We start from the raw sequence: 14,073 nt of genomic DNA, 5'->3' as shown, positions 1-14,073 counted from the left end.
CCTGTTGAGTGTGATGTGGAGCCTCTTTCCATGTGCTTGTTTGCCATATTTACACTTTCTTTGGGGAGGTGTCTGTTAGCATCTTTGGCCCATTTTTTAATTGAGTTGTTTTCTTATTGTTGGTTGAGTTTCGAGTATTCTTGTATATTTTGGATGTACCTTCTTTTATCAGATACATGTTTTAAAAACTTTCTTCCAGTTTGTGGCTTGTATTGCCATTCTCTTGATGTGCCTTTTGCAAAACTGAAGTTTCTAGTCTCAAAGAAATTAAATAAAGTCCAGCTTATCAATGATATTTTTTCTTGAATTGTGCCTTTGGTGTTATATCTAAAAAGTCATGGGTTTTTTATCCAAGGCCAGTAAGAGGTTTTTTCCATGTTATCTTCTAGGAGTTTTTATAGTTTTGCATTTTACATTTAGGCTTGTGATCCACTTTGGTTAACTTTTGTAACAGGTTTGAGTTCTGTGTCTGGATATAATTTTTTGCATGTTGATCGTCAGCCATTCTAGCATCGCTTGTTGCAAAGATCTTCACTCCATTGTATTGTCTCCGCTCCTTTGCCAAACATCAGTTAACCGCATGTACAGGGTTACATGTACATGTAACCTCCTCGGCTCCTGGGTTCTCTGTTCTGTTCCCCTAACCACTTTCTCGGTTCAAGAATTCCACTCTGTCTTGATTACTGCAGGTTTAGAGGAAGTCTTGAAGTCAGGGAGTGTCAGCCAGCCCCCCAACTTTGTCCTTTCCTTTCAATATTGCATTGGTTATTCTGGGTCTTTGCCTCTCCATGTTTGTGTTTACGCTAGAATCAGTTTGTTGATATTCACAGAGTAACTGGCTGGGGTTTTGACTGAGATGCCAGTGAACCCGTGGACTGACTTGGGAAGAACTGACATCTTGACAATGTTGAGTCTTCCTAACTGTGAGCATGGGTGTCTCAACATTTATTTAGTTCTTCTTTCATTTCTTTCATCAGAGTTATATAGTTTTCCTCATATAGGACCTTACATATTTTGTTTGATTCCTATCTAAGCATTTAATTTTGGTATTCTGTAAATATGTATACTGTTTTTGATTTTAAATCCCACTTGTTCACTGCTGGTGTGTGGAAAAGTGATTGACCTTTGTATATTACTCTTCTACCCTGAAACCTTGCTGCACCACTTACCAGCCCCAGGAGGTAGCTTTGCTGTTGTTGTTCATTGAATTTTCTACATAGACAATTATATTTTCTGCAAGCAGACACTTATTTCTTTCCTCCCAACCTCTGTAATTTCATGTCCTTTTCTAGTCTTATTTCATTAGCTAGGACTTTGAGCATGATGTTGGGAAGAACTGGAGCCAGGACACATTCTTGACTTGTAACTGGTCCTAGTGGGAAAGGTTCTAGTTTGTCACCATTATGTGCGACATTAGCCGTAGGGCTTTTGTAGATATTCTTCATCAAGTGGAGGAAACTCTACTTTCCCAGTTCACTGACAGTTTTTATTAGGAATGGGTATTAGATTTTGTCGAATGCTTTTTCTGCAATTTTGATATGATTTTGTGATTTTTCTTCATTAGCCTTGATGTGATGTATTATGGTAATTGATTTCAAATGTTGAACCATACCTGGGATAAACTTGGCTGTGGCTGGCCTGTTTGCTGAAAGGAAAACTGTCTTCAACAAGGCAAGTCCCCCAGTTTCTTGATCTGAGGGGAGTGTGAGGTAGGCCACCAGATGGGCCCCAGCTTGCTTGCTAAAGGTGTCGCCCACCACATTCCGGGACACTGCATTCTGGGAAGGCAATCCTCGGGGCTTTCAGAGAGCAGCGTGGAATGGACATTTCGTTTTCTGGAGAGATGTTGGGTTCCTGCCGGAGACAGCAGACTCCATGCCTTGGGCCACGCCTCCCACACAGCAGCTGCCAAAAGCTATGTAAGGAGGCGGCTACATCCTCCGTTCGTGCTCGCAGTGCCTGGGACTGGTCAGTGATCTTAGGTCCTTGGCATTCGAGTCTTGTTCCCGATGGGAACCTGAGGAATTTCACGGAGAGGAAATGGAAGAACTTCAGGAAGGAACTGCTCACGCATCTCTGGGGTCCCTGGGGCTGCCTGTGTAACATGCTGCTGTATTCCAGCCCAGAAAGCCGACAGCTGCTGCATCTCGCTCTTAATTCATTTGGAAATGTCCTAGCTCTGTGTGAGGCAGGGTGGTGGTGGAGCACACCCGTGCTGAACTCTGGGAACGGCTGAGTCAGGACTCCAAGACCTCTGGAACCCAAGCTGGTCACAGTCCTGTTTCCCAATCTTAAACATCTTCCTAAGTGGATACTCAGGCCCTGGGTACTTCTGAAACAAAGGGGCTGTCATAGCAATTGCCGCCCTGGTGGACAGCGGTCTGTCCTTGAGTGTGAAGAGACTGCTGCGGGGCCTTCCTCTGAGGTCCCCTACTCTCTTTGGGGGCCCTTTGCCCGCAGGAGGCACGGAGGCCAGGCCACCGAGGCTGCTGGCTATCTCGCACCTGGCTGTCCCTCACTCTGTCTGCATGGGGGGGTCTTACCTGCCAGGGATGTGGGTGAGGCCAGAGGGAGCCCCGGTTGGCTGGCAGTGCTGCCAACGTGGCGGGCAGTCAGGACTATGCAGAGCCGTGCCACTGACCCTGGGGAACCAGCCCCGGCAGGCACCCCAGTGCCTGTCTCATTGTGATGGCTCTTGCTCCTGTCTTCATCTGCATTCTCAGGGACTCTTGAAAGCCAACTTATCTTAGAAAGTTGGGGGTTCAGCATTTCTTCCTTCTGCCTGCTCCAGGGAGCCCCAGGCCAGCCTGGCCCTGCTGATGGGCTGGAATACCAGGTGCCCCTCACACAGAAACACACACACACACTCATACTGTTGCACTCCCACTCTCCCACGCACTGGCTCACTACAGCCTTCCTCAGGACACCCACGCATCACAGCCCCCTCCCAGAAGCACATCTGCCCTGTATGACTCCCACTTTGGAGGTAGACCCCACCCAGACTGTAGGTGGGATGGACTTGAGAGGAAAGGCCTCGGGGTCAGGGCCCTGGAAAACTTCTCCCCAGAGTCAAGGCTCTTCCTGGCAAAGTGCATCTACGGGGAAGGTACAGATGCACCAGTCTCTCCTCGAGTTGGTGTCTGCCCCTCTCCTGTGTCCAGCAGTGACCACACTTGCTGCGTGGGGAGGTAGCCCTGCTCTCCCTCCCACCCCCAGCGCTCAGCACTGCTGGCCCCTAGGGTATTGGTCCCAGCTACTAGTGGCCCCACACTCCCAGGAAGCAGCCTCCTCCACACTGCACCCAATGGCTCGGGCAGGTCCAGGTGCACGGTCAGGTCAGGCCCTGCTCAGACCCAGGGTCAGCGTTGTGGACAGCAGGGCCTCTGGCCCCTTCTAGACAGACAAGAAATGAGGGGAGAGAACCTAGCACTGTGGCTGCGTCCCCAACCTGGGTTTGTGCTGCTGAGGGGCTTCCAAATGGCAGGCTGTCATTTAGAACTCAAGCTCTGTGACACTGATGGCCCGAGGTGGAGGACACACATGGGCTGTTCTGATCGTGGGCTCCTGAGGAGAGTGAATATAAAAGGGCTGGATGAGCCTCTTCTGGGTGGTCCAGAGGCAGGTGAGGCCAGTGGGGCCGCAGCAGTGTGAACACTGGTGGGTTGAGAGAGTGGACCTCTCACTGGTGGTCACCCCTATCACGAGGCTGCTCTCCAGGTCACCCAGTGTGGACATGGGGTAAGGGGAGGAAAATCCCCACTCCCTGAAAGCCCCGTGCAACAGCCTCAACCAGGCCATCACACCTCGTAAACCCCGACCAACCTGGGGGCTGGCGTGACTTGCTGTCTTGAGTGCGATGGAGACAGTGAACCACAGGACCTGATCAAGCTAAGCCGGGGCCTCTGGGAGACTCAGCCCCCCCTCGTGTCCATTCTTCCTAAGGGTTTGTCTCCAGGATGGTTCCTGATGAGGATAAAGCTGCAGGCTACACCCCATCGTGCAGCTTTCTTCTCCCTGTTTGTGAGGGAATGAGTGATGTCATTGCCTGTGCCCCTCATTGTCCCTGCGGATCCCAGCGTGGGGTGGGGATGATGAGTGGGGGTGCAGTCTGAGCTTGGGGGTGGGGATGGGGGAGAAGACAGGGTGCAGAGCAGAGTTACGGGTGGGCTCAGAACCCCCCGCCCTTTGCATTAGGCTCCTTGGCGACCCCTCATACATACTACCCCCCACCCACCCCTCACCTCGCTGTGACCTCGCTTCTCTCCTGCCACGCTGGTTTGGGATGCTCCCTTCTGTGCCCCGTCTCCCTTGTGCCTGTAAGCTCGTTGAGAGGATGGTGCAGTGGCTTATGGCCACTATGTCCTGACCTGACATGCATCTGTTCCTCTTGTTATTGATGCACTCACTGGTTGAGTCCTGTCTGTGCCCTGGCTGGGGATCGAACTTGCAGCCTTGGTGTATCAGGGCAGTGCTCTAACCAACTGAGCTACCCAGCCAGGGGTGACACACATCTGGATAAGACAGAGTGTCCGTCCACATCCCTGGCCAGCAGGGCCAAGAGGGGTAGGGCAGGTGCCAGGTGCATGACTCAATTTCCCCTTTGTGCTCTACCTGCAGCCTCATGAGGTATCTTTCTCCTCTTCACAGAGAAAGTGGGCGCAGAGGTGGGGCTCCTCCAGCTGCTCGGGGAGCCACTGCCCCCAGAGATCACCCAGACTGATGACCCTGATGTGGGACCAGCCTACATCTTTGGCTCTGATGCCAACAGCGGTCAGGTGGCCCAGTACCACTTCCCCAGCCCGTTCTTCCGTGACTTCTCGCTACTCTTCCACGTGCGGCCAGCCACTGAGGATGCAGGGGTACTCTTCGCCATCACGGATACAGCCCAGGCAGTGATCTCAGTGGGCGTGAAGCTGTCGGGCGTGAGCGACGGCCACCAGCATATCCAGCTCCTGTACACCGAGCCTGGGGCGGCCCAGACGCACACGGCTGCGAGCTTTCGCCTACCTGCCTTTGCCGGCCAGTGGACACGCTTTGCACTCAGTGTGGAAGGTGACACTGTGACACTCTTTGTGGACTGTGAGGAGGTCCAGTCGGTGCCTTTGGTGCGATCTCCACGAGGCCTGGAGCTGGAGCCCGGCTCCGGCCTCTTTGTGGCTCAGGGTGGAGACGCGGACCCCGACAAGTTCCAGGTAACACCATGGCTGCTGCTTAAGGGTTGGACCACCTTTGGGGTCCCACTTGGACAAGGGGCAGTGTCCATCAGTCCCCCCTGACTTCAGGCCCCAGCATTCTTTGGTCTGCTCAGGCCCAGCATGTCTTTTATTCCCTGGTACCCTGGCCCCTTGGCCACCACCAACAAGGGTCTCCCCGGGCTGCAGTGGTTTCTCCGAGGCCTCCTTGGGACCTCCTTTCTGACTGGGTGCTAGCCCCTGCCACCATCTGTGTGCAGTGCAAGCAATGGGCCTCTGATGCATAATTAAGAATTTCTTGATGGCAACAGTGGAGTGTAGAAGTGGGCAGGGGCCTCTGGGAGGGAGGCTGCAAACCCCCCGGGCTGGGCCAGGCTCCACATCCAGTGTCACCATCACTCACACGCTGTTACTACTGTTTTACCAAACTGCTAGCTGCCCACTCAGAGCAGTGCGGGCAGGACATCCCCAGCAGTCCCGGACAGATGGCTGTCTCCGCTGTGTCCCCCCCAGGGGAGCCTCCTCCCCCCTGAGCCTGCCCCTGGCCTTCACTGCAAGGGAGGCAGACTCCAGAGCCTGCGCCCTCAGCCCCTATACTTGGAACCTTTAGGTGGAACCCTGCCTCCTGGAAACGCCGAGTGGGCACCCTCCGCGGGCCCCAGTTCGATTCTAACATTACAGCCGGTCTGCAGCTGGCATGCCCCAGACAGGGGTCCCTGTGTGTGCTGATGCGGGATGTGTCTTCAGGGGACAGAAAGTTAATTATTGCCCAGACAAAAACTGCTGGATTAAAGTTGTTCTAAGTCCCGGAGACTCGGGTTCTGAACGCTGCCCTTTCACCTTTGGCAGAAACTTTCACCCGTAGGGTCTGGGAGCCAGCAGGACTTTGATAGCACACTGGGCCTCTTTGTGTTTTCATTTTGATCCTCAAACATGATTAACTGGAAGGAGTCACGGAGGGCCCTCGCATAGGGGGAGGGGCTGTGTTTACTGGCAGTTTGTCCTGTGACCTCCCTGGCATTTCTAGCTGGAAAAGTATGCCATTGTTCCATACGTCTTCAACAGTGTAACGGAAAAGCTGCCCCAGATGGAGACCCAGGGGCTGTGCAGGGGACCCGGGGGCTGCGGGAGGCCATCACCCTGCAGTGAGGGCACCGGAGGCTCCACCCCCAGGCCTCTCCAGGCCAAGTGTGTTGTCGCAAAACAAAACTACCAGTCGGATGCCTAGGCACACGGGGGCTGAGTGTTTTAATTGGCATGTCATGGTAGCTGGTGAAGACAGACTTTGTGTTTTTTATAGGCTGTTTCTATTTCTTCTTTTGTGACAGGGTCTACGTTCTTCCCATTTCGGTTTTGGTGGGTTCAAACATTTCCTTTAGTTTTCACAAACCCTTTACCTGTGAAAGAAAGTGATCCTTTGTTTTGTGTGCTGCAAATTTTATCTCCAGGTGTGTCACTTGCCTTTCTACCTTGCATTTAAAAAAAAAAAACATTGGGGTATTTAGAGTGTTTATGCAGGTAAATTTAGCCTGGAGAAGACACCCAGGGCGTTGGCCATCCCAGCGCAGTCCGGAGGGGTAGGGAGACAGCAGCAGGCAGCTCAAGGCTGCCGTTTGGCCTGGGCTGTGGGCCCTGCTTCCCTCCAACCCCACTGTCCCACGCAGCGCAGTCGGCGCCTCCTCCCCGTGGACGAGAAGTTTAAGGGGTTTTCTGTGTGGGTGGCTGTCTGGTCAGATTCCAGCTAGGTGAGAGGGGCGGCCTGTTGTCTGGTTTAGTGCGAGGTTTTTCAGACTTTCTGAGTTGAGATTCTTGAGAAAGACTCGCTCAGGTCACGTTGTTTATACGATCTGGCAGAAACCAAAGCTCGGGGTGTGGGGAGGAAACTGGGCGCGGCCCCCAGACGGGCCCCCGAGGGTCCTTACAGAGAGAGCGCTTATTGTTTCCTCCTGTGGAAACTTCTGGAACTTCATTGGTCTTTTCCGGTTTATTCTTCTTGTCAGATTGGTCATAAATATCCGTGGGAAATCATTTATTCCAATGATAGATGTTACAGTGTTTTGATTACTAACATTTACTGCTGACTCTTGTTCAGCGTTTATTGTACCTCTCCTTATTTATTATTTCAAGTGCTCTGTGGTCACGCTGTCTAGATGTCCTTTCTCCTTGTGGAAAGTGTCCCCATTTCCTCATTCCCTGTTTGCTTCTCTGTTTGCGAAGCCGCCCTCCTCTCAGCCCAGGGTTTCTGCTCGTGGTTCTCTCTCAGCCCCAGTGTCTGTGCAGCAGACCAGCCGCCCACGAGTCCCTTGGACCCTGGTCCGTAGCCCACGGGCAGGCAGGGCCAACCGGGCCTGTCCCGTTCCTGGCACTTCCCACACTCCCTCCTTGTGTTCAGTGGGGAATGCGGACGTTGTCACCGCTCCTCACACGTGGCGTTGGTGGCTGCATTACATAAATAAGCATTTGGCCCACTGAAGTCAAGAGCTTGCACACCGGCCCTCTAGGCTGGGGTCACTGGGACAGGCTTGATGCTGAGGACAGGGCAGAGCAGGCAGGGAAGATGCAAGCATTCTCAAGCCCCACAGTCCGCCTCTGACCACGGCCCCCCAGCCTGGTGGCACCAGATCCGCTGCTCCTGACTGAGGGGCCCTGGGGCCTCTGAGGTCACGCTGACCCTGCCCCACCCGACACCCCTCTTCACCACAGTCACTTGGAGCCCTGCCACTCACGGTGACTGATATGTACAGATATAACCTGGACACAGTGCTGCAGCTGCCGGGTGCTGTCCTGACCCCACGGGATGGAGGAGAGGAAGGTGTTTGTAGTGGAGGAACTTGCCCGGCGTGACCCCTCGGGAAGAAACCTGGAGGCAGCCAGATGCTCTCACACAGTCAGTCAGGGAGTCTGGTGGGATACCAATGAGATGGTCTGAAGTACAAGAAAATGGACAGCGGGGCGGGGCCCATCACAGCCAGGGCTGGGGTAGGTGACAAGGGACCAGGGCAACTTAGGGAGGAGGGGCCAGGAGGTGGGGGTGAGGCAGGGCTGGAAGTGCTGTGTCCCCAGCATACAGGCTTATCCGCCCGCTGCCCAGCTAGGACATGCCCTTCCAGGCAGGGGTGGGGTCCGAGGCCCGCCGTAGAGCACCCTGGGGTCCCAGGGAGGCAGCCCCAACATCAGTGACTTCAGTGACACGCTTTCCCAGTGTAGAGTCCCGACCACTACACACAACTTCAAGACCTGCAGCCTGTGGCGTGGCAGTGGCAGGATGTATTTTATGTGGGTTTTATTAATGAAATGCCTGGATTTCATAACGTTTGGTTCCGTGGCTTTTGCACTAGTGATGTCTGTCTAACCCCAAGTAACTGTGTCCTTGGGAAAGCGCCAGCCCGAGGCAGGCGGCCAGCGTCTGAGCTCTTCTGCCCTCTCTCTTCGGGCCTGCGGCGGGCCTGGAAGCCCAGGATGGTCGAGGAGGGAACCAGCACCCTGACGCCTGCCTGCCGGAAGCTCTGCCGCCCAACCTCCATGCACAGAGTGCCACCAAGGGGCATTCCAGTCTTTTAACATCTGGCCCCTCCTGCTGTCCCTGGGAGCTCTCAATCTTGGTGACTCACTGTCACCAAGGTCCTCCCTAAACCCTCCTTCGGCAGGGCTGGTGGGCCAAGAATTTGCATTTTGAACATGAGACTACTGCTGACCCCTGCATTTTTAAGTCCAGAATGGCCCGTGCTTACTCTGGGTGATGGTGCCCCTGCAGCCTGGATGGTGAGGATACCAGTGTGTGTGCCTCCCCTACACCTGTGCCCACACATACACAGGGAGATGGGACACTGCCCCACAGGCCTCACCGTCAGCAGTGGGTGGGGGTGTGGGGGGAACATGGAGTCAGGTAGAACTGGCCCCCGGAGAGGCTAACCCTTCTGAGGAGGGAGTCTAGGGGTGCTTCCTGGAGGAGGAGGCCTGAGCCGAGCCTCGAAAGATGAGTGGAGCCCTAGGCAAGGGCTCAGCTGGGTGTTTGCTGATTTGTGGTCACATGCTCCTTGTTGGTACGGGACAAGAAGGTCATGAGATCAAGGGTCAGCTGATAGGGAGAATCCAAAGGGCATTTGGAGGAACAAACAGAATAGCCTAGGTGACAGTCAGCATGTGGCCCTGGGACACATCCCACCTGCCACCCGTTTTTGTTCGGCCCAGACACTAGAAAGGCTTCCCATGCTTAAATGGTTGGAAAAAAAAGGAAGAGTGTTTTGTGACATGTGAAAATCTCGCAAAATAAAAATGCCAGTGTCCCTAAAGTGTGGTTAGACAGCCACGCCCCATCTCTTCCGTGTAGTCCGGTCAATGTCCTGGTACAACACAGCCCTCGTTCCAAAGGCCTGGGCAAGCGGACCAGTCGGCCCTTTTCCGGGAACGTTCGCCGACCTCTGCCCTGCGCCTTTCTATTGGGAGGTAGAGAAAATGTGTGCTTCGGAATTGACGAAACATGGTCTTTATTGAGGGAACAAACACACTGAAGTAAATCCCAGCGGATTAAGATGTTAAGTAGAAAACAGAAAACACTAGAGAAAGCACTGGGAATGCTCGTAATCTGGTGGGGAACCTTTTAGAAAGTGGCATCAAAGACAGAAGTCACAGTGCACAGCAGAGCCTGCTTGTTCTGTGTCCTGCAGGCATCACGTGTCCCAGGCACAGGGTCCTTCTGGGTCTGTGGGGCCCTGTTGGCACTGGGAGGCGGATCCACAGGTTCACACACTTGGCTCTGAGCATTTGGCACCCACCCCCGCACCTTTACCCTTTGGAGGATCATGGGGCCTTGTAGAGAAGACCCCATTGCAGCCACGGTTGAGGTCCTTGTAAGCATGTACTGTCCCCAAGCTGGCAGCCGTGCCCCACACCCTGCCTCAGGCTTAGGGCCTCCTGTTGAAGTGGGGGTCCTGTCCCCTCCATATGGTGGACCCTCTGCACTCACAGCTCAGGACGTTGCCCCACTTGCAGTGCCATCTGACTTGTGTCCCATGGGGATACCACTTTTCAGTGACGTCTTTGTCTTACAGTCCTGTCCCCTCTTTTAGACAGCAAGATCTGAGGTGGCAGGCCCCTGTTCAGTGCCGTGCCCTGGTGCCCAGTTCAGGACTGAGAGTGTGTGTGCAAACATGTGTGGAGAGGGTGGGTGAGTGGTGAGTGAATGAATGGATGAAACTGACTCTGGGCTGAGTACCCATGTGCACGGAGAACCAGGAGCTCACTCCAGGCACTGTGGTCTGCTCCGCTTCTCGCTTGCTTTATGGAAAGATGACATCGCAAAGGGAATAAGACCTAAATCCCACCTGGTCAATTCAGTGCCGTTTCCTGCCACGTCTGAGGTTGCACCGGCAGAAGCCCTTGCCTGGCCCAGGGCAGGGGCCCCTCTCATCTTGGTTTGTGTCACCCACTGAAATCTTGACCTCGGACAGTGCCAGGACCTGTGAGTCAGGGTCTCTCTGTGGCCTGCTGCCTGCCTCAGAACCGCCGGTGACGTTTCTCTCCCGCTGCACTTAGGGGATGATCGCGGAGCTGAGGGTGCGCAGGGACCCCCAAGTGAGCCCCATGCACTGCCTGGAGGACGATGACGATGATGACGACGGGGTGAGTCTCCCTCCCCCACCCCATCCCCATGCTGTGGGAGGACAGTCCAAGTCAGTGGGGGCTGGCCTCCCCCCGAAAACCCCAGAGTGACGAGACTAGGAAGATGCCATTTTGGGGACCAGGAACCCGGGAACGTTTTCGGTTACCCTGTAGCATAAAAAAGAGCCTTCCTTTCCCTGGAACTCTCCATTCAAAACACACATAAAATGTAAAGTGAATGCTGGGTGGAAACTGTCCTCAGGGCAGCCAGTGGGTGACACAGTCGATCATAGTCAGAGGGGCAAAAATGTGTGTGTGTTTGTAAGTGTGAGTGAGTGTGTGCGCACATGCTCACAGGGGACTGGAAGAGACAGATCCACCTGTACTTGGGTGTGGACAGACATGTGTTGGGGGCGGTGGCTAGTGCTCCAGATGACAAACCTGCCCCCAGTGGCCACAGTTGTGAATAGAGTGAGGTCACCTGGTCCTGTCCCCTCAGCTGCCTTCCATTCTGCTCCATGTCCACCATGTGGCCAGTGTGCTGATTAGACTGGCCGTTGCCCAGGACAGTGGCCCAGGGGCAGGGTGACAGGTGGAAAGAAAAGAACGTGTTTCTTTGTGGTTCTCTGTATGTCTGGCTAGGAGCCAAACTGATTTCCGATGGGTCGTTCTGATTGGCCTGACCGGATGTGGCTCATTGGCGACCAGCGGCCAGTGCTCACAGCACAGCTGCTTCCCTCTTGGAGGCCACAGGAAACGTTCCCCTTCTTTCTGCCTTCTCCCTCCTGCCCCGGCCTGGGACGGGCGTGGGGCAGGTGGGACTCTCCAGGCCCTGCTGGTGCCGGGGCTTCCGTCACCAGCTTCTCCCTCGTTTCCTGTGAACCCTTCAGGCGTCAGGAGACTTCGGAAGTGGGCAGGAGGAGACCCGGGAGCTTCTCCGGAAGGAAGCGGTGAGTAGTAACAGGGTCTCTGCCCAGGGCCCCGTTCATCCCGGCCTAGGCTATTCTCCCTCTTGTCTCTCAGGGATACTTAAAATTGTTTCTCTCATTCTTCACGTTCCTTTGGTCCCTGAGGTGACCTTGACATTCTGATTGTCCTCCCATTAGCTGGCAGGGCCCTAAGGGACTAGATGAGACGGTCTCGGGGTCAGAGAGGGCTGAGGGCTGAGCAGGGCAGCCCAAGGCCAACTCGGTGATTTCCCCGCTCACACCGCCTGAGACAACACGCAGGCGGGAATGTGTCTCTGGGATGTGAGTGACGTGCTCTGGGCCCCTCCTCTCCACCCTCTGCCTCATGGTGTCTTCACCCAGGGAGTGACAGGCTGAGCGCTGAGCTGCCCTGGGAGGGACAGTAGGCACCCACCCCCAGGTGGGTCGGTCATGGGGACCCCTGGTCTTGCCAGGGTGGAGGAGGGGCAGGTGGCTCTTAGGGAAGCAAGGCCAGGGGCTCGCCCACCTGCTTGCAGGCCGAAGTACCTGGTGGGCTCTTGGACATGGGTCAGCGTGTGGTTGCCCAAAACAGTCCCCCAAGTGTCGGACGGCTTATGTGTTCCTCGCCCTCTGAGCTTCCTCCTCACAGGCGTGGGCCAGACTCGATGTACACTTTCACCCACCAGGCTGCTGTGGGACACACGCCAGCCACTGGGGACGCAGGGACCCCACAACCCCGTGGTGTTTGAGCTGCACCGGAATCAAGGCATGAAATGCCACAGCTTGGCGCCTCCCTTCACAGCCTGGAGGGTCAAAGACCGAAAAAAAAAAGGGTCCCTATTTAGACAGTCTCACCCTGAGCCCATAGCCGGGCCCTGGCCTGGGTCCCAGGTGATCAGGAAGGCACTAGCAGGACACTGGCAGTGAGCTTGGCTTCTGAGTATCAGAGGAACTGGGTGGAAGCCCCTAGGGCTGGATGAGACTGGTCCAGGTAGGGTCCCCAGCTACAGGGGAAGGCCTGGTGTCCAGCTCTGGCTGCCGCTCACCCCCCTGGCTGTGGGAGAAGCCCCCAGGCAAGACTCACAGGATGACTGTTGCCCCCCCACACAATGTCCCCAGGGAGTGTTTGCCAAATATGGCATGGGCAGATGCAGGAAGTGTTTCACCTGCGTATTTGAACATCTGCTTGCACCCAAGTCCTCAGCTTCATGGCGCCTCTGGGAACAGGGAAGACTGGTTTTCAGAGAAGAGCAGCCTCATCCCCTCTGGGCGGGGGGTGGGTGGCTGTCACCCAGCCATGGAGTGCCTGGTCAGGGCCCTCGTTGCCACACCCGGTGTGTGCAGGGAACCATCAGAGCTCCCTCCGTCTGAGGCGTCTGTGACAGCACTGACCACTTGTCCTCTGTGGGACAACAGGAAGGAGCCAGGGCTCTGGATTGTCGCCGAGGCGCCGCCCTGGGCCCTGAGCCCAGGCAGTGGGCTCTGGTCCCTCCCTCACATGCGGGAAGTTGGTGGGCATGGGGGTTCCAATGATTCGTTGGGCTCCCCAGGTGGGGCAGCCACTCGAGGGCCCCCCACCCCATGGGCTGTTCAGAAGGAAATAGCTGTGGGGGGCCCCGAACTTCCTCCTGCTTGAGATGAAGTCCTGATGGCTTCTTACCTCATCTTTCTCAAAGTCTAGAAAGATCTTGTTTTATAAACCAAATAATCTGAACCCGCCGTTTGCCAGCATGAGCGTTCACAGGGTGCCTGAGTTTGCTGGATAACAGGCCTGCTTTCCCACCCGCCCTTGCCAGGGCACGTCCCTAAAACCCAGCTTCCCTGAGGCTCCCCCGGTCACTTCTCCTCCCTTGGCTGGAGGCAACATCTCAGAAGATTCCAGAACAGAAGAAATCGAGGAGCAATCCACTGTGTCTGTATTAGGAGGTAAGGCTCTTGCGGGGGTGTGTGTGTGTGTGTTGGTGCTGTGCACAGGCATGCGTGTGTGTGGCCGGGTGCGGGACTCCTGTCCTTCACAAGCACTAGCCCCACCACAGGGCGTGGTCAGTCAGCCTGCGCCACCCCCTCGAAACCTCGTCACATTTGGGATCATCTGTGGGAAGAAGCTGCCCCAGAAGTCAGGGCAGAGCAGCTGCTGGGCCATCTACTTCTCTTTCCCAGGGTTGGTTCTTGTTTTCTTATTTCTGGGGACGTCTGTGGGACCATCTCATGTGTGCTGCCACCACTCAACTGAGGGCCAGTGGCCCCCTAGGAGGACATGAGAGTTGATGGTGAAGGCAGAGACGTCGCTGCCTGGAACATTTGTGAAATGGGCCTGCCCCGTGGTCAGCAGTTGGGGTTGGGGACTTCTC

The 14,073-nt window shown here is 55.3% G+C and overlaps 1 protein-coding gene across 5 annotated transcripts in view; it reads left to right on the top strand.

Moving 5' to 3' along the window:
* The window catches only part of COL18A1 (collagen type XVIII alpha 1 chain), a 73,122-nt gene that overhangs the window by 31,795 nt on the left and 27,254 nt on the right, over positions 1–14,073 (top strand). For all 5 annotated transcript variants that reach the window (XM_053658012.1, XM_053658010.1, XM_053658011.1 and 2 more), the window contains 4 exons: positions 4,648–5,192; positions 10,728–10,814; positions 11,684–11,743; positions 13,519–13,648. In XM_053658012.1, coding sequence (XP_053513987.1) covers positions 4,648–5,192; positions 10,728–10,814; positions 11,684–11,743; positions 13,519–13,648 — 822 coding nt within the window. The remainder of the gene's footprint in view (positions 1–4,647; positions 5,193–10,727; positions 10,815–11,683; positions 11,744–13,518; positions 13,649–14,073) is intronic.

This window comes from Artibeus jamaicensis, unplaced genomic scaffold (genome assembly GCF_021234435.1).
Source record: "Artibeus jamaicensis isolate MK-2021 breed Jamaican fruit bat unplaced genomic scaffold, CSHL_Jam_final scaffold_474, whole genome shotgun sequence".
NCBI lineage: Eukaryota > Metazoa > Chordata > Mammalia > Chiroptera > Phyllostomidae > Artibeus > Artibeus jamaicensis.
This window is presented reverse-complemented; position numbering and strand designations above follow the sequence as displayed.